Source organism: Phyllostomus hastatus, unplaced genomic scaffold (genome assembly GCF_019186645.2).
Source record: "Phyllostomus hastatus isolate PE091 unplaced genomic scaffold, TTU_PhHast_1.1 phas_contig_62, whole genome shotgun sequence".
NCBI classification, from domain to species: domain Eukaryota; kingdom Metazoa; phylum Chordata; class Mammalia; order Chiroptera; family Phyllostomidae; genus Phyllostomus; species Phyllostomus hastatus.
Genome location: NW_025333921.1, coordinates 16,368,017 through 16,387,913, shown reverse-complemented (window position 1 = coordinate 16,387,913; position 19,897 = coordinate 16,368,017). Strand labels below are relative to the sequence as shown.

The following is a 19,897-nucleotide window of genomic DNA, read 5'->3' as shown; positions in this document are numbered from 1 at the left end:
ATTTGAATATATCATTTTTCTTCTATATGAAGGGACTTTCTTTAATGTTTCCTTTAGTATGAGTTGATTTATGATAAATATTTTCAGGTTTGTGTATCTGAAATTGTAATTTTTTGGCCTTCATTTACTAATGATGTACTTTTAAAAATAGTTATTAAAAGAATAACCTTACAGAAAAATTCTGTGAATTTTAAAACATATTAATTTGAATAAACATTTATACACAGTCTGGATACAGAATAGGTTCACTACCCCATGACACTCCCTCACCGTATTCCTTGTCTTTATACCTTCTGCCCTGCTGTATATTTACATTATTTATGGGAATTACTTGTCTTTTCTCCCTTGCTGTTGCTTTTTGGTTTTCAAAATGTCATATAAATGGAATCATACAATATGTAAAGTTTTGAGACTGGCTTCTGTAATACAGCAGTGTGACTTAGAGAATGAAGTAGTTAAATATATGAGTTGCAACAGTGGATTTTTCTTCTAAATTTCAATTTTAATTAATTTTTCTGAGACATAACTTAAAATATAGCTATTTAAAATGTACAGTTAATTATATTTTTTTTATTTTCACCTCAGGACATGCTTATTCAGATTTAGCGAGAGGGGAAGGGAGGGGCAGAGAGAGGGAGAGAAACATCCATGCGAGACAGAAACATCAGTTGGTTGCCTCTTGTATATTCCCCAACCAGGGACTGAACTGCAGCGTAGGTATGTGCCCTGACTGGGAATCACACATGTGACCTTTCGGTTTATGGGATGACACTTCAACCAACTGAGCCACACAGGCCGGCTTAAAATGTACAGTTCATTAAATTTTGATAAATGTGTGTACCCATTTAACCACATTCATAGTCAAGCTATTCTATTTTTATTACCCCTTTTGTGCCCATTTATAGACATTTTTCAACTTCACCTATATTCCTCATCAACCTCTGATCTGTTTCCTGTTATTCTTTTTTTGCCATTTCTAGAATTTTATATCACAATATGTGCTCTTGTGCCTGGTTTCTTCCTGTGGCATAATGTTTCATACTTAGCAATGTTGATATCTGTACCAGTAGTTCATGTTTATTGCTGGATAATATTTCATTGCATAATATATACTTTAGGTAATAATTTAGGAAGTCTGTGTGTCTGTTAAAAATAGTACTATATTTTAGTTTTAAGTAAGTGTAATCAAGTCTAGTATCTTATATAATGAAACTTCCTTTCATTGGTACTATCCTAAAATTGTAATTATTTTGATGTAATAGTTTTTACCTAGCTCTTTTTTCTTCCAGTTTAGCAAGGTTTAAAAAATACATATATACATATATTAAGAAAATTTGCCAACACTAGAATGTGAAATTTAAATCTAAATTTTAAAATACTAAATTTTTAAAATTAAGTTTTATTTTACTGAATAGCATAAAATGCTGTTTACTTGGTTTTATTTCAATTATTAGTTGCTTTCTTTTACTTAAACTATGGTGAGTCTGAAAGTATTAAGTGAATTGTTTTTATGCTATCTCTGAACTGATCTAAGCAGGACTTTCCATTTTTTGAATATGAAATTTATGATAACTATTTATTTTGACAGGCTTTTGGAAATGCAAAGACAGCTCATAATAACAATTCAAGTCGTTTTGGCAAGTTTATTCAAGTAAATTACCAAGAAACAGGCACTGTACTTGGGTAAGTAGCAATGTTAGGCTTTGGAGCATGTTTTGTATTTTTGTTATTGCCCCTTTATAAACCATAGATTGTTCATTTGCTCTTTAATGAGAATAGTGACATTGGTGTCTGCATTACATTTATTCTTTCCAACTGTTTTTTTGGAGGGGGGAGTTTAAATGTGATAAAAATTATAAGAATAATACAACATTTACCTTTAACTTAGATTATTGTTAACAATTTGCTGCATTTGCTTTCTTTCTATATTATGCATACATTTATTCTTAAAAATTGTTTTTGAATAAGTTGGGCATATAATTTCACCCTGTTATTACCATATTTTCTAAAGCAGCCACAACCACATTTACCTATATAGTACTGTTATTATACTGAAGAAATTTAATTTTGTTATACTATACGATCTGTCATCAGAGTCTTCTGGTTGTGCCAGCATATATTTTAACTTTTATTTTTAATTAATAGATTCTATTTTTAGAGCAGTTTTAGGTTCATGACAAAAATGAGTAGAAAGTAGAGTTTCCATTAACTCTTCACCCTATCCCTCAGTTTCCCCTGTTAATGTCTTGCATTAATGTGCTCTATTTATATTGTGTATTCTATAGGCTTTGAAAACCATATAAAGACATACATTTCTTATTTACAGTATCATATGGAATAGTGTCACTTCTCAAAAAATCCTCTATGTTTCACCTATTTATCCCCTTCTCACCCACTAACTTTTGGTAACCACTAATTCTTTGCATTGTTTCCATAGTTTTGCTTTTTCTAGAATGCATTGTGGTTGGGATCATATAGTATATAACCTCCACAGATTGGATCATTTTTCTTAGAAGCATGTATCTTCCATGTCTTTCATGGCTAGATTTTATTGGATTAATGTTCAATGTATGTATTAATTTGGGGATAATTGACATCTTTGTGGTTTTAAAAATGTTAAGTTTTTTTGTATTTTTTTTGGTGGCAGATTTATTTTATTGATTTTTTTCAATTATATGTTATCAATTACAGTATTACATTTGTCCCAGTTTTTCCCTCTTTGCCCCCCTCTACCTAGCACCCCTCACTCTCTCAGGCAATCCCCACACCATTGTTCATGTCCATAGGTCATGTGTATAAGTTCTTAGACTACTCTGTTTCCTATACCTTACTTTACATCCTTGTGATTATTCTGTAACTACCTTTTTGTTCTCTTTAATCCCTTCACATCATCACCTATTTTCCCACACCCCCGTTCATTCTGGCAACAACCAAATGCCCTCTGTAGCCATAATTCTGTCTCTGTTCCTCTTGTTTCCTTAGTTTGTTTTTCAAATTCACTTGTTGATAGATATGTTTTTATTCTTACTACTTTTGATCTTCTTTTTCTTTTTTTAACTGATTTTTAAAAAAAATTATTTATTTATTAAATATATTTTATTGATTATGCTATTACAGTTGTCCCATTTACCCCCTTCACGCCCCTCCACCCGGTACCCCCTCTCCCACCCACTTCTCCCCCTTTAGTTCATGTCCATGTGTCATCTTTATAAGTTCTTTAGCTTCTACATTTCTCATACTATTCTTGCCCTCCCCCTGTCTATTTTCTACCTACCATCTATGCTACTTATTCTCCATACCTTTTCCCCCTCTTTCCTCCTCCCACTCCCCTGTTGCTAACCCTCCATGTGATCTCCATTTCTGTGGTTCTGTTCCTGTTCTAGTTGTTTGCTTAGTTTCTTTTGGTTTTGCTTTAGGTGTGGTTGTTAATAATTGTGAGTTTGCTGTCCTTTTACTATACATTTTTTTTAATCTTCTTTTCTTAGATAAGTCCCTTTAACATTTCATGTAATAAGGGCTTGGTGATGATGAACTCCTTGAACTTGACCTTATTTGAGAAGCACTTTATCTGCCCTTCCATTCTAAATGAAAGCTTTGCTGGATAGAGCAATCTGGGATATAGGTCCTTGTCTTTCATGACTTGGAATACTTCTTTCCAGCCCATTCTTGCATACAAGGTCTCTTTGGAGAAATCAGCTGACAGTCTGATGGGAACTCCTTTGTAGGTGACTGTCCCCTTATTGCTTGCTGCTTCTAGGATTCTCTCCTTCGTTTTTATCTTGGCTAATGTAAGTATGATGTGCCATGGTGTGTTCCTTCTTGGGTCCAACCTCTTTGGGACTCTCTGAGCTTCCTAGACTTCCTGGAAGTCTATTTCCTTTGCCAGAATGGGGAAGTTCTCCTTTATTATTTGTTCAAATACGTTTTCAATCTGTTGCTTTTCCCCTTCCCCTTCTGGTACTCCTATAATTTGGATGTTGGAACATTTAAATATGTCCTGGAGGTTCCTAAGCTTCTCCTCATTTTTTTGAATTCTTATTTCTCCATTCTTTCCTGTTTGGTTGTTTTTTTTTTTTTTTCTTCTGGTCTACTCTATTGTTTTGAGTGCCAGTTTCCTTCCCATCACTATTGGTTCCCTGTGCATTTTCCTTCATTTCTTTTATGGTAACCTGCATTTGTTCATCTAATTTACAACCAAAATCAACCAATTCTGTGAGCTTCCTGATCACCAGTATTTTGAACTGTGTGTCTGATAGGTTAGCTATTTCTTGGTAGCTCAAAAGAATGAGTTCTGGGGCACTGATTTGTTCTGTTTGAGCCATCTCTCTTTTTTGGGGGGGTCTGGTCGCTGCTGTTACAGTGAGGGGTGGAGCCTTAGGTGTTCACAAGGGCTGGGCACCCCAGTCACTAGATTGTGACGTTGTATGTGGGGGCGGGGGCGAGAGGGAACAATGGCAGTAGCTCAGTTCTCCGTGGGACCTCAGTCCCTTCCCTGGGATCCTGGGTTGCGCGCTCTGCCCTGCTCCACAATCGCCGCCTCACTGGGTCTGCCAGCTGCCGCTTGCGTACTCAGGATCCACCTGCTGCGATCTTGTGCACCCCAGATGCCTTATGCGCTCCCGGTTGCCTTATGCGCCCAGTTCTCCCTGTTCTCTGCACCACGACTGACCCAAACCCGGCTGCTTGTCTCCGCCCCTCCTGCTGGTCTGGATGAAGGGGTCTATTTCAACTTCTTCACTGTCCGACTTCCATTCAGATAAATTTTCTGTCAGTTCTGGGTGTTATTCTGCCTCTAAATTGTTGTTGTTCCCATCTTAGTTGTGCGTGGAGGTACGGTGTGTCCACCTATGCGTCCATGTTGCTGGAAGTCCTCTGATCTTCTTTTTCTTAAATAAGTTCTTTTAACACCTCATATAATAATGGTTTGGTGACGATGGACTCCTTTAGTTTTTTCTTATCTGGGAGGATCTTTGTCTGCCCTTCAAATCTAAATGACATCTTTGCTGGATAGAGCAATCTTGGCTATAGGTCCCTGCTCTTCACAACTTTGAATATTTCTTACGAGTCCCTTCTAGCTTGCAAAGTTTCTTTTGAGGGATCAGCTGACAGTCTTATGGGAACTCCCCTGTCGTAACTAACTGCTTTTCTCTTGATGCTTTTAAGATTCTTACTTTGTCTTTAACCTTTAGCATTTTAATTATGATGTGTCTTTGAGTGGGCCAATTTCCATCCATCTTGTTTGGGACTCTCTGTGCTTCCTGGATCTGGATGTCTATTTACTTCATCAAGTTAGGGAAGTTTTCTTTAATTATTTTTCCAAAAAGATTCCCAATTTCTTGCTCTTTCTCTCTTCTTCTGGCATCCCTGTGATGCTAATGTTGGAACACTTGAAGTTATCACAGAGGCTCTTTACACTTTCTTTGTTTTTTGTGGATTCTTTTTTCTTCTTGTTGTTATGATTGGCTATTTTTTGTTTTTTTACATTTCAAGTCACTGATTTAATTCTGGCTTCATTCACTTCACTGTCATTTCTCTGTAAATTGTTCTTTATTTCATTGGTGTATTCCTTGTTTCTGCCTGGATCATTTTTTATGTTGTTGAGCTTCTCACTAAGTTCCTTGAACATCCTTGTAACTAGTGTTTTGAACTCTTCATCTGATAGATTGCTTATCACCATTTTGTTTAGCTCTTTTTTAAGAGTTATGTTCTGTTCTTTCATTTGGGCCGTTTCCTTGTCTCCTCCATTGGCAGCTTCCCTGTTTGTTTTTATGTCTCTGCCCCTCCTGCCTGTCTGGATGGATGTGGTTTCTTTAATTTTGTAGTTGTTGGACTCCCATTCAACTCAATTTCTGATAATCCTGAGTGGTGATGGTTCTATAGTTCAGTTGTAATTTTGGAGAAATTGTGTGAGGCGGCACATCTTGTTTACCTTTGTTGCTATCTGACTGGAAGTCCAGCTTTTTGTATTTCTTGTTGCATTTATTTCTGAGTGTTTTTAAAAATGTTTTATTATTAAAAGCATGATTTTTCTTTTGTAGTATATCTTCAAATTACATGTTGTTTTTATGTATGAAGGCTGTTGATTTTTATATTTTATACTTAGTTATTTTGTTGTATGAGTTTTAAATACTCTATTTCTCTTACCTTTTCTAGGTATATAATCATATCTACAAAAATAAATATATTTACTTTTTTTCTGTTCTTATATCTCTGGTTATTTTCTACCTTGTCTGATTCTAAACTTCTTGTACTGTGATAATATTGTTTCAGACTTTTATGTGAATGCCTTTCTTGTTTTTCCACTAAGTGAAATTCTGGGTTTAGGAGATTTTATCATGTTAATGAGTTATGAATCAATTTTAAATTTTTTGTCAGTAATGTTTATGTTATTTTACTAAAGGCCTTCATTAGTATGATCTTCATTCTGAGATGTATTAATATTATGATTATTCTAATATTGAATAATTTTTGTATCCTAGGGAATAGCATCCCATTTGGTCATTACAAAGACACACACACACGCTTACATACTCAGACATATTTATATGCACATGTATTTACAATGTTGTGGTCTGTTTGCTAGTTGTTATTTATGATTTTTTAAAAAATTTTTATTTATTTATTTTTAGACAGAGGGAAGGGAGGGAGAAAGAGAGGGAAACATCAATGTGTGGTTGCCTCTCATGCACCCCGCACCAGGTAACCTGGCTTGCAACCCAGGCATGTGCTCTGATTAGGAATTGAACCAGCAACCCTTTGGTTCTGAGGCTGGTGCTCAATCCATTGAGCCACACTAGCCAGGGCTATTTATGATTTTTGCATGTATATTAATAAGTGAGATTAATATGTATTTTTATGCTATTTTACTCATGCTTAACTCTTACCACTTTACCTTTGCATGTATGTATGTATATATGTACTTATGTATATGAGTTTATTTGAGCCAACATATGCTGACAACATATGCTGGGGAGTGAGATCTGAAATGCTTCTTCATGTAGATTTAAAAATTTTGACCTAAACTATGTGTTTTTTCTCCTTCCAATCCCCAAAGAAACAAAAACAAGTATACATCCTTCTTTTCTGATTTGCAGAATGTTATTTTCCAAGGTATAGTTGGTACTTTTACTCGTAAAAGCAGAATGCAGTCAAATCAGGCTGCTCTTTCCCAGTATTTATGATTCTGCTTTACGAGAGTTTGTTAGTAGGTAAAGTGTGTATATTGCTGTTTAAATGACAAAATACCATTTTATATATATGTACATACATATATATTCTTTTATATATATTCTTAAGGCAGTTTCATGACTTAGAAATGGCAGATGTGTATTTTTCCATTTTATGAATGAAATTCAGGCTTGTCTATGTTAAGTGATTACCTAAAAATTAGTCAATAAACAAATATTTGTGGAGTTCATTGTAAGTACCAGGCACTATGCTAAGTTTGAGGATATGAAAACATGTAGACATGTTCTCTGCCATTAAAGTTCTTGTAGTCTCTTTGGGAAGGTAGATATTTATATAAGATAATTACAGAAAATGAGGTAAATACAATGATTGTATGTGTCTGGAGGACTTCACAAGAAAAGGTGATTTTTATCTTGGGTCTTAAATATTTGCCAAGCAGGAAAAGTGGGAAATCACATTATTGATTGAGGAACTTGCATTAGCAAATGAATGGAATTAGGATAAAGACCCTGGTGTACTTGAGGAGGTTAATTCATTGACTAATGTTTATGGGCACTGTGGTCATCTGGTTTCATATTATTACAAAAGCTCTAATGCTTATGTTTTATCATCTGTCACTGGGAAATAGATTTTTAAAATTTTATTAAAAATTACAAACAGCAAAAATAAAGAAAAGAGTACAAGGAAGTCCCACTCAGATTCAACAATGATCAAATTTTGCCGTATTTTCTTCATCCTTTTTTTTTCTCTATGCTGATGTATTTAAAAAACAATCCCAGATGGGCATAACATTAATTTACCCCTACATACTATAGTATAAGGGGCAAATGAAAGTAGAGGAATAACATGATTAGATCTCATTTACTAGATAGAGAGCTCTCGTAGATAACTCGTGGATTGAAGGGGTGGGTGGAAAGATGTCCAGGAGTATGTTAGTGTAGTTGTAAGAGGGAGCCTTTATAGTTAAAATCAACTTGGGTTCAAATCACAGTTCTGCTGTTTACTAGCTATATGATCTTAATGTCTTTGAGTATCAGTTTCTCCACTTATGAAATAGAGGCAGTAATATTTGCCATGCAGGGTGGGTGTTAAGAATTTAACATGCTAGTTTATGTTAGTTCTTTCTCCCATTTTAGAATAATAAGAGCCCATTTCAGTAGTTTAGAATAGCAGTGATAATGTTAATTCAGAAGTGACAAATTTTAATTACTGGTGGTACTAGTGGTAATGAATTTGCAAAGAAGGCACATTTGAGCTTCATTTTAATGAATGAATGGAATCTACTGGACAGAGTTGGGAGTAGTCTACAGAATTAGAATTGGAAGGAAGACCATGAACAATATATTCAGGAGTGAATATCATGCTTGAGGGAATAGTCTCTCTTTAGGAGGTACTGAAATACAGAACATGCAGTGGGAGGGAACTGAGGAAAATAAGAGATCAAGTCAGATTTTGATCCCAAAGAGGATCGTGCTAAGTAATTTGGATTCAGTAGTCTAAAGCTTTTAAATTTAAGCACCCTCTTTTCTTGTTAGAGCTGAACCAATTGCTCCAATTTGGATAAGAGGATTGAAGACTTGAGGCATATAGGCTGTATAAGGAGAGTAACATCAATAATACAATTCACATTTAAGTTCCTTGTACATTCAGGGTAAATTCCATTCTTCTGGCACATGGTATATTGGTCCTTCTTGATCTAGTCCACTTGCCTATTTCCTTCTCTAGCTGTGTTAACTATCTTTCCTGAAGTTGATAGGTACCTTACTTCTTTTATGCCTTTACATGAGGGCAGTTGTCCTTGCCTTATTCAGGGCAGTCTGTTAGATTTCAGAGGCATATAGTCATTTACTAGATATGTTTAATGAATGTTTACTATGCACTGTGTATTCCGTGGGAATTCTTACTTACATCTTTTTCCTTTCCTGGAGCCTCTCTCCAGGTTCACATAATAATTGTATTTTAATCACTCCATAATAAACCGAGTCAACTCATTATGATAGCTACTAGTTTACTTATTTCCTCCACTAGCTTGTAATCCTCTTGAGAACAGCTAATATATCACTTATTTCCCTATTTGAATAATGCTTAGCACAGTGCACAATTAATGAATACTAACTGAATAAATCAGTAAATAATAAATATATCGATTCCAGAATGTAGCAATAGCTTGAAATATAAAGAAAGTATATCTTTGAGCCCTGTTTAGTAATCTGGCCAAAGTGTATTATTTGAAAGAATGTATGGTGTATATGAGCCTGGAAAGACAGTAAAGTCTATGTCATAGGAAGTTCTCGTGTGCTCTGTTTTGAACTTCCGAGTTTATTTTTGTTTTATTGAAAGCAAGAAGAAAACCATAACACACACAAAAAAGATTTATGAGTTTAGGAATCTAACATGAATAACACTATAACAGTGTCCATAACAAAATAATGGTAAATGTACTGAAATAATCTGGATAGCCTTCTTTGTATTTTTTCATCTTCTCTGAAAAATATTTGTTTACCTTATGTTAATTACATTAACCAATTTTATTTTTCTTCTAGTGCCTATGTTGAAAAATATCTACTGGAGAAGTCGAGACTTGTTTATCAAGAGCATAATGAACGGTACATACTTTGTTTATGTAATTAGATCAAGTTAAGATTTGTATAATGCAGATTGACTTTTAGGATCTTTGAATATCATGACCTTTAATTCAGTTTATACCATGCATAGCTTTATATATGATTACTCTTTCTTTCATGGGCCGAACACTGCAGTTTTTCTGAGTTTGCTAGATTTTTTGATGGGTGTATAGAACTGTTGCCCTTTCTAAATTCGTGCAAACTATCAGAACAAGAAAACAATGTTATCTTTGTTCTCTTGGTAGGATTGTGCCTTTTTACTATTTTCCATGTCTTAATGTTCTTTCTCTAACTTGAAAAAATTTTTTAATAAAGCTGTTAATTTCATTATAATATTTGAGGTATATGGGACTTCACTGATGAAGGAACCAGATATTGGATATATAAATGATGAGCTTTGTGTAACAAGGAGACAAAATTAAGAGCCAGAGTTTGAAGTTAAACAGACCTACACATTCAAATACTAAACATGCCTTTGGCATCTAATTAACTCCTCTGCTGCTCTCCTTATTTTCATTTTACAAATAGAAAACTATCCTAAAGTCATTTAGAGGATTGAATGAAATAACATTTATAAGATGTTATATATAACAAAAGTTCAGTAATTAATAGCCAATATTATCATAATGAATTACCTGCAAGTTTAGGACTAGAACTCAGTCTTCTGTTATTTTTTTTGTGGCTAAGACATTAGAGAATCTGAATTAGAGGTGTTTCAAAATAAAAGGAAGAGAGTTTCAGGAAGAGAATAGCTTCATAAACACTTGCAGAGCTAACAGGTACTGCTACTAGAAGCCTATTAGTAACTTTTTCTAACACATTTTAGTGGGAGTGGTAGGGATATAAGCCTGGTTTCTGTAGTTTTGAAGACTCAATGGTAGGTGGAGATCCAGAGCTTATAAACTGATTCTCTGTTATTTTAATGGATTTGATTTGCTGGATTTGGCTTGGTAGTGTTTTGTTGAACATTTTTTGTGTCTATATTCATAAAGGATACTGCTGTAAGATTAAAAAAAACTTTTGATGTCTTTTTCTGTTTTTGATATAAGGATACTACTGACTTATAAAATAAGATGGAAAGAGGTTGTGAAGGATTGGATTAATTTTTCCTGTTTGGTAGAATTTACCAGTAAAGCTATCTGGTTCTGAGTTTTTATTTGTGGGAAGTTTTGATTACTGGTCTCTTTAGATTTTCAGTTTTCTACTTTAGTCAGATTTTGGTAGTTTATATTTTTCTAGAAATTTCATCTAGATTATCTAATTTTTGGCAAAAATGTTGTTTATAATATTCTCTTGTAACATTCTTAAAATTTCCATGAAGTTGTTAGTAATGTCCCCACTTTCATTCATGTCTTAGCTCATTCAGGCTGATATAACAAAGTAGTACAGACTGTGTAGCTTATAAACAACAGAAATTTATTTCCCAGAGTTCTGGAGACTGGGAGGTTTAAGATCAAGGTGCCAGCATGGTAGCATTCTGGTGAGAACCCTCTTCCTGGATCCTCATACAATAGAAAGGTATAGGGAACTCTTTTGTAAGAGCTCTAATCCCATTCATGTGGGCTCCACACTTATGACCTAATCACCTCCCAAAGGCCCCACCCACTTCCACCTCCTGATCCATTACTTTTTGGAGTTATGATTTCACCATAGGAATTTGAGGAGTTCAGACCATAGCAACCTACTCCCTCTTTTAAGGGACCAAGCTTGGTTCTATTGATTTTTATTTTTCTTACTCTCTCTTTTTTCCCCCATTTTCAATTTTCTGCTGTCATGCTTATTACTTCCTTCTACTTGCTTTGGCTTTAGTTTGCTCCTTTTTTTTTTTTCTTTCTGGTTTCTTCAAGTAGATGGTCAGGTTATAGATTTGAGATTTTTTTAAATATGAAATTATGGCTATAAAGTCCCACTGAACACTGTTTCTCATGTTTTAGTATGTTTTATTTTTGTCTTCATGCATCTCAATGTATTTTCTATTCCTATGTGATTTCTTCTTTGACTCATTGGTTATTTAGGATTGTGTTGTTGAATTTCCACATATTTCTGAATTTTGGAAATTTTTGTTACTGATTTTTAAGATGGTCAGAGAATATACTTTGTCTGATTTCAATCTCCTTAAATTTATTGAGACTTACTGTTTTATAGTCTAGTATTTTATATTCTGGAGATTTTTCAATGGATGCTTAAGAAAATGTGTACTGCTGTTCTTGGATAGAGTATTCCGTAGATGTTTGTTAGGTCTAGGTGGAATGTAGTATTTTCAAAGTCCTTTTCTTCCTAGTTGATCTTCTGTTTAGTTGTTTGTTCATTATTGGAAGGGGTGTGTGTGAGAGATATCTCAGTACTATTACTGAATTGTTTATTCAGTAATAAAGGGGACCTACAACCAAGACTACTCCACCTAGTAAGGCTATCATTTAAAATTGAAGGTGAAAAAAAATTGAAGAGATAAAGAGCTTCCCAGACACAAAAAAGGTAAGGAGTTTACCACCATTAAACCAGTATTAAAAGTAAAGTTAAATGGACTTCACTAAGAAGAAGAAGGTAGTGAAAGAATATAAGCATGAATAATAAAAAGATAATGACTATAACTATCAATAATCATTTTAAAAATAAATGGATTAAATCTTCTAATCAAAAGTCATAGAGTAGCTGGATAAGAAAGCAAGACCATACATAGGCTGTCTACAAGAGTCCCAGTTTAGATTAAAAGACACAAACAGACTGTATGAAAAAGGATGGAAAAGGATATTTCATGCAAATGGAAATAAATAGAAAGCTGGAGTAGCAATACTTGTATCTGATAAAATGGACTTTAAAACAATGGCTATGATGAGACACAGACACTATATAATAAAAAAAAGATCAATCCAACAAAAGGATTTAACCCTTGTAAACATTTATGCACCCAACACAAGGGGACCTAAATATATAAAGCAAATTTTGACAGACATAATGGGAGAGAGACTCAGTAGTACAGTCATAGTATGGGACGTTAACACCCCACTGACATCAGTGGATAGATCTTTCATACAAAATCAATACAGAAACCATGGCCTTAAAAGACACATTAGACTAAAAAGGTTTAGTTGATATTTTAGATTTAGAACATATCAAGTATATTCTCCAACCACAATGGTATGAAACTAAAAATCAATTACATGAATAAAACTGAAAAGCACAAACGCATGGAGGCTAAATAACATGCTGCTAAAGAAAGAATGAGTTCATTGAGATTGAGGAAGAAATCAAAGGATACCTTGAGACAAATGAAAATACAACAAGCCAAAATCTATGGGATACAGCAAAAGCAGTCCTAAGAGGAAATGCATGCATAGCAGTAAGGCCTGCCTCAAGAAAAAGAAATCTCAAATAAACACTCTAACTTTACACCTAATGGAATTGGAATAAGAACACCAATGTTCAAAGGAAGGAAATAATACAGGCCAGAGCTGCAATAAATGAGAGTCTTAAAAATCAATACAAAAGATCAATGAAATCAAGAGCTGGTTCTTTGCAAGATAAACAAGACTAATATAGCTTTAACGAGACTCATCAAGAGAAAAGAGAGAAGATTCAAATAAATAAAATCAGAAATGAAAGGGGAAAAATTGACAATGACCACAGAAATGCAAAGGATTAGAAAACAAATACTGTGAACAAACTATATGCTAATTGGACAATTTTGAAGGTAGGGATATATTTCTAGAGACACACAATTTTTTAAGACAAAATCAAGAAGAAACAAAATCTAAACAAAGTAGTTACTACTAATCAAATAATTCGAAACAAACAAAAGTTTTAGACTAGATGGCTTCACAAGTGAATTTTACCAAACATTCAAAGGAGAATGAACTTTAGTTCTCCGCAAGTGATTCCAAAAAATTCAAGAGGAGGGAAGGCTCCCTGACTCAGTTTGAGTCCGGCATTGCCCTGATTTCAATGATGTTACAAAAAATAAGAAAATTATAGGCTAATATCTCTGATGAACATAGATGCAAAAATTCTCAGCAAAATATTAGTGAACAATCCAGCAATACTTTAAAAAGATTATACACCATAGACAAGTGGAATTTATTCCTGGTATGCAAGGTTCATTTAATCTAAATCAGTTAATGTCAAAAACCATATAAATGAAATGAAGGATAAAAATCATATGATCAAATCAATAGATGGAAAAAAATTGGTAAAATCCAGCATCCATTTATGAATAAATCTCAGCAAAGTAGGAATAGAGGGAACATACCTCACCATTATAAATGCCATATATGACAGGCCCATAGCTTATATCATACTCACTTTTGAAAACCTAGAGGTTCTTAAGATCAGGAACAAAACAAGGATGTCCATTTTCACCACTTTTATTCAACATAATACTGCCATAGCAATCAGACCAGTAAAAAAAAAAAAGTAAAATGCATTCAAACTGGAAAGGAAGAAGTAAAACTGCAGTTATTTCCAGATGACGTGATATTATATAGAGAGAATTCTAAAGACTCTACTAATAAATAACTAGAAGTGATAAATTGAATTTAGTAATGTAACAGGATATAAAATTAATCTTCAGAAATTGGTTGTATCTGTACATAACTGTAATGTAGTATCAGAGAAATTAAGAAAACAACATTTACAATTGCATCAAAAAATTAGGAAAAATTTTAAATGAGGAGGTAAAAGATGTGCACTTGGATAATTACAAGACTTGAAAGGAAAAAAATGGCGATATTACAAATAAGTAGAAGCATATACTATTCAAATGGTTAGGAAGAATGAAAATTGTTAAAATGTCTATACTACCCACAGAATTCTATAGAGTGAATGCAATTCCTATCAAAATACCCATGGCATTTTTTCATGGAACTAGAGCAAATAATTCTAAAATTTATGTAGAACCACAAAAGTCCCCTGATAGTTACACTGCTCATGAGAAAGAAGAACAAAGTTGAAGTATCATGTTACCTGATATCAAACTATACCACAATGGTATAGTAATTAAAACAGCGTGGTACTGGCATGAAAACCAACACACAGATCAATGGATGAGAATAGAGACCAAAATAAACCCATGCTTATGTGGCCAATTACCACTGACAGAGGAGTCCAGAACATGCAGTGGTGTAAAGACAGTATATTTAATAAATGATGTTGGGAAAACTGAACAGGTAAGATCAAAAGAATGAAACTGGATCACCTTCTTATAATATATGTTGGAATAAACTCAAAATGAATTAAAAACTTAAATGTAAGGTTGAAAACCATATAAGTACTAGAAGAAAACATAGGCAGTAAACTCTGACATTTCTCTTACTGATATTTTTTGGATATGTATCCTTGGGCAAAGGAAACAAAAGAAAAAAATAAATGTATGGGGCTACATAAAACTAAAGAATTTTTGCACAGTGAAGGAAGCCATGAACAAAATGAAAATACAGTCTACTGAGTGGGAGATGATATTCACCAGTGATACATCTGAAAAGAGGTTAATGTACAAAAATATATAAGGAACTCATACAATTGAACATAAAAAAAATCTGATTAAAAATGGATAGAGGACTGGAATAGACATTTTTTCTAAAGACTTACAGATGGTTAATAGACATTTGGAAAGATGCTCAATGTCACTAATCATCAGAGAAATGCAAATTATAACCGCAATGATGTATCACCTCACACTTGTCAGAATAGCTATATCAATAAAGCAGCAAAGAACAAGAGTTGGCCAAGATATGGAGAAAAGCATACCCTGAAGCATTGTTGGCAGGATTACAAATTGGTGCAGCTACTATGTAAAACAATATGGAGATTCTTGAAATAACAAAATATATCCACTGTATGACTCAGCAGTTCCACTTCTGGGTATTTATTTGATGAAATATAAAACACTAATTTGAAAAGATATATGTACCCTTATGTTCATTGCAGCACTATTTACAATGACCAAAATGTGGAGGTAACCTAAATGCCCATCAATAGATGATTTGATACGTAAGAGGTGGTATGTATATACAGTGGAATATTACTCAGCCATAAAAAGAATGAAATGTTATCTTTTGTAATTGAACACATGGATGGACCTAGAGGGTATTGTGTTTAGTGAAATAAGTCAGAGAAAGACAAATACCATATGACTTTACTTATATGTGGAATCTAAAGAACCAAATATTTCAGAGTTTTTTTTGTTTTTTTAGTTTTTATTTTAATTGTTCAAGTATAGTTTTCTGTCTTTTACCCCCATTGCAGCCCACCCACCAGCCCTCCCCACCTCCCTCCCGTTTCCATCCCCCCCTTGTTATTGTCCATGTGTCCTTTATACCAGTTCCTGCAAACACTTCCCCTTTCCCCCTGAAATTTCCTCCCCTCTCTCCTATCAGCTTGTTCTCAATTTCAGTGTCTTTAGTTATATTTTGCTCATTTGTTTTGTTGATTACATTCCTGTTAAAGGTGAGATGATACAGTATTTGTTTCTCTCCACCTGGCTTGTTTCGCTTAGCATAATGCTTTCCAGTTCCATCCATGCTGTTGCAAAGGGTAGGAGCTCCTTCTTTATTTCTGCTGCATAGAATTCCATTGTGTAAATGGACAATAACAAGGGGGTGGGGTAGGGAGGGCTGGGGGGTAGACTGGGATGGAGGTAAAAGGCAGAAAACTGTACTTGAACAACAATTAAAATAAAAATTAAAAAAAAAACCCAAATCCCCGAAATAACAAACTCTTAACAAGATAAAAATACCAGTATACTTAACCAAAAAGAATGTTAATAGTTCCAAAAAGATGAATATAATTCAATTCAGGGAATATTCAAATGAAATTTGCATCACTGGCCATATAAAGCAATATTTTAGAGATCCTTTTGAAAAAATAAAAAACTGGTATGATGAAAAAAATAAAATAAAATGATGACATAATTCTTAAATTACCAGAAAAAAAATAAAGAACCAAATAAATGAACAGAAAAATAGAAACCGACTCCTAGATACAGAGAACAAACTGATTGTTTCCGGATGAGGGTGGGGTTGGGAGTTGAGTGAAAAAGGTGAAGGAATTAAGAAGTATAAATAGGTAGTTATAATATAATCTTGGGAATGTAAAATATGGCATAGGGAACATGGTTAATAATATTGTAATAGCTATGTATGGTGCTAGGTGGGTACTAGACTTACTAGGTGAATTACTTCATAAGTTATGTAAATATTTAATCATGCTATATACATGAAACTAATATGAAACAATATTGAATGCCAATTATAATTGAAATATTACAAAAAATGTTTTAAAGATTTTACTTCTTTTTAGTGAGACAGGAAGAGAGAGAGAAAAGGAGAGAAACACTGATGTTCGAGAGAAACACCATTTGGTTGGCTTTTGTACACCCCCACTCTCTAGGAACCTTGCCTGCACCCCACGCATATATTCTGACCAGGAATTGAACCAGCGAACTTTTGTTTTGCAGGACAATGCTCAATCCACTGAGCCATACCAGTCAGGGCCAAAAACAGAAAATTTTATTTTTGACTTTCAGCAGTCTTGATTGGTCCAAGTTTGGCTCTCTTTGATCCCTTGACCCCCACCTCCCAGAATTTGTTGAGCTTGTTTTTTTTGATTTGCACATTATGGTTATTCACCAATTTGAGGAACTTTTGGTCACCTTTTCAAATATTCTTTCACATCTTTTCTTTTCTTTTTTTTTTCTTTTCTTTTCCCTTCTCTTCTCTTCTCTTCTCTTCTCTTCTCTTCTCTTCTCTTCTCTTCTCTTCTCTTCTTTTCTTTTCTTTTCTTTTCTTTTCTAGACTCCCATTTTCCATATCTTGGTGCCCTGCTTTATGCAAGTGTTATCTACTTAATTGTGTCCCACAGATCTCTGAGACTGTATTTCGTTTTCTTTATTCATTTATCTTTATACTTCTTAGAACTAGTCTCAATTGACTTTAAGTTCACTAATTCCTTCTTTATGTTTAGATGTGATGTTGATCTTTTTTTTTTAGAAAATTTATAATTAAAGTATATTTTCAACTTTAAAGTTTGATAAGTTCTATATATTTATTGATAGTTTATTTAATGAGACATCATTCTCATATTCCTGTAGTTGTTTAAAATCTAGTTTCTTTTAGGTCTTTGGACATATTTAGAACAGTTGATTAGAAGTGTTATAAGTAATGCCTGGGCATCCTCGGGGACGGTTACTAGAGATTATTTTTTCTTTTTTGTTTGTATGTGTTATACTTTGTTTCTTTGCATGCCTCATAATTTTTTTTTTGAAAATGGGAAATTTTAAATTATCATGTGACAGCTCTAGAGATGAGATTCTCCCTCTCCCAGGATTTGTGGTGGTGATTTTTGTTCTTGCTGTTTGTTTCTTGACTTTTCTGAGGTAACTTTGTGAGGTATGTATTCTTTTTCAAGTATGGGCATTGAGGTACTCATATATCTGCTTCGTTAGGTAATGGATTGAACAGAGATTTCCTTAAATGCTTGAAAATAGTAAGTTTGACTAAGGACTCTGTGTGTGTATGGGATCATGCCTTTTATACTCAGGTAGGCATTTTATGATTCTTCCTTCAAATTTACTTACTGCTTATACAGATCTTCCAGGTTAACCAGAAGTGAGAGCTTACTGCCTTCTTTGGTGTATGCAGAGCTGGCATGTGGATTTGAACATGTTCATATAGCTATCTAAATACTCAGGAATATATTGGAGCTTTCCAAAGACTTTGTGGAGATTCTCAGAATTTTCCTTTAAGTTTTTCCTTTAAGCGTTGTTTGCCCCAACATTTATCTACTGTTTCAGACAGTGACAAGTTAAACAATCGCCTGTAATTGTTTTCTACAAGTGCCTCTGGGGAAAAGATTTTCACAATGGGTTTACTTTGGATCAGGTCAAATAAAGACACTTTTAAACATGGCTTCTGCCAGACAGTTCAAATAATGATGTTTCTCATGGAATGAGGCTCTAACAAGCACCAACCCAGTTATGCCACCTTTGGAGGCTGAGAGGGTTCTGCTGTTGACCAGGATGGTAAAGTCTTTGTTTTGAAGGCTACCAGCAGATGGAATAGAACAAGTTAAAAAGGCAGAAGTTTACAGGTTTTACTGAGATTCAACTGTGTTTAGTATGTAAACATGCCCTGCATTGCTGTAAACTCTTAATTTCCAGAGTTCTAAAAAGTTGATTTTGACAAATGTACTAGTGTTTTTTAAAAAAATTTTTTATTGATTGATTTTTGAGAAAGAATGAGTGAGAAGAAACATCAATTTGTTCTTCCATTTAGTTATGCATTCATTGTTTGATTCTTTATGTACCCTGACTGAAAATAGAATCTGTAAATCTTGGCATACAGGGGACGACACTCCAACCAACTGAGCTACCTGGTCAGGACCACAAATTTGCTGTTTTCATTGGTTTTATGGAAGAAAGAATTTTCAGAGGTTCTGACTTTGTCATATTGCTGCCTTAATTCTTCTGTTTTGAATTCAGCATTCAAAATATTTTATAGTACTTAAACATTGAGTTTATCACCTTTGTGTTAAAAAATGAAGCAAGGCTGAAACATTTTAGTAATTTATATTTTATTTTTTTCCAGTTAATCATAGATCATGCTAATTACAAAGCCATATTTCTTTGCTTCCAACAGGAACTATCATGTATTCTATTACCTTCTGGCAGGAGCAAGTGAAGAAGAGAGATTAGCATTCCATCTTAAACAGCCAGAAGAATATCATTACCTTAATCAGGTAAGTGTTAATAAAAAACATTTTCAAATGTAGGGCATTATTAAATTGTAGCTCCTGGTAACAGTCTACTTATTTATTTTTTGGTACTTGGTTTTCCATATCTGGTCATGGATATTAACTAGCATTTCCCAGCATGCAATTTAAACATTTGCGTGATGCACTTCTCAAATTTAAAAATTATTAATTATCACTCTCATGTGTTTTGAGGGATTATATATTTGTCTTTTGCTTTTTTGTGAGACTCATAAAGAGAATAACAAACTGTTTATAGTTATCTCCATGTTAGAAAAACAATTTACACTCACCAAAGTGATTTACCTTTTATAGACCACGCATGTCAAATGTTACTAATGCCT

General features: G+C 33.8%; 1 protein-coding gene across 7 annotated transcripts in view; it reads left to right on the top strand.

Moving 5' to 3' along the window:
- The window catches only part of MYO9A (myosin IXA), a 234,135-nt gene that overhangs the window by 14,468 nt on the left and 199,770 nt on the right, over nt 1–19,897 (top strand). For all 7 annotated transcript variants that reach the window (XM_045848730.1, XM_045848731.1, XM_045848733.1 and 4 more), the window contains exons 3-5: nt 1,589–1,683; nt 9,732–9,794; nt 19,442–19,541. In XM_045848730.1, coding sequence (XP_045704686.1) covers nt 1,589–1,683; nt 9,732–9,794; nt 19,442–19,541 — 258 coding nt within the window. The remainder of the gene's footprint in view (nt 1–1,588; nt 1,684–9,731; nt 9,795–19,441; nt 19,542–19,897) is intronic.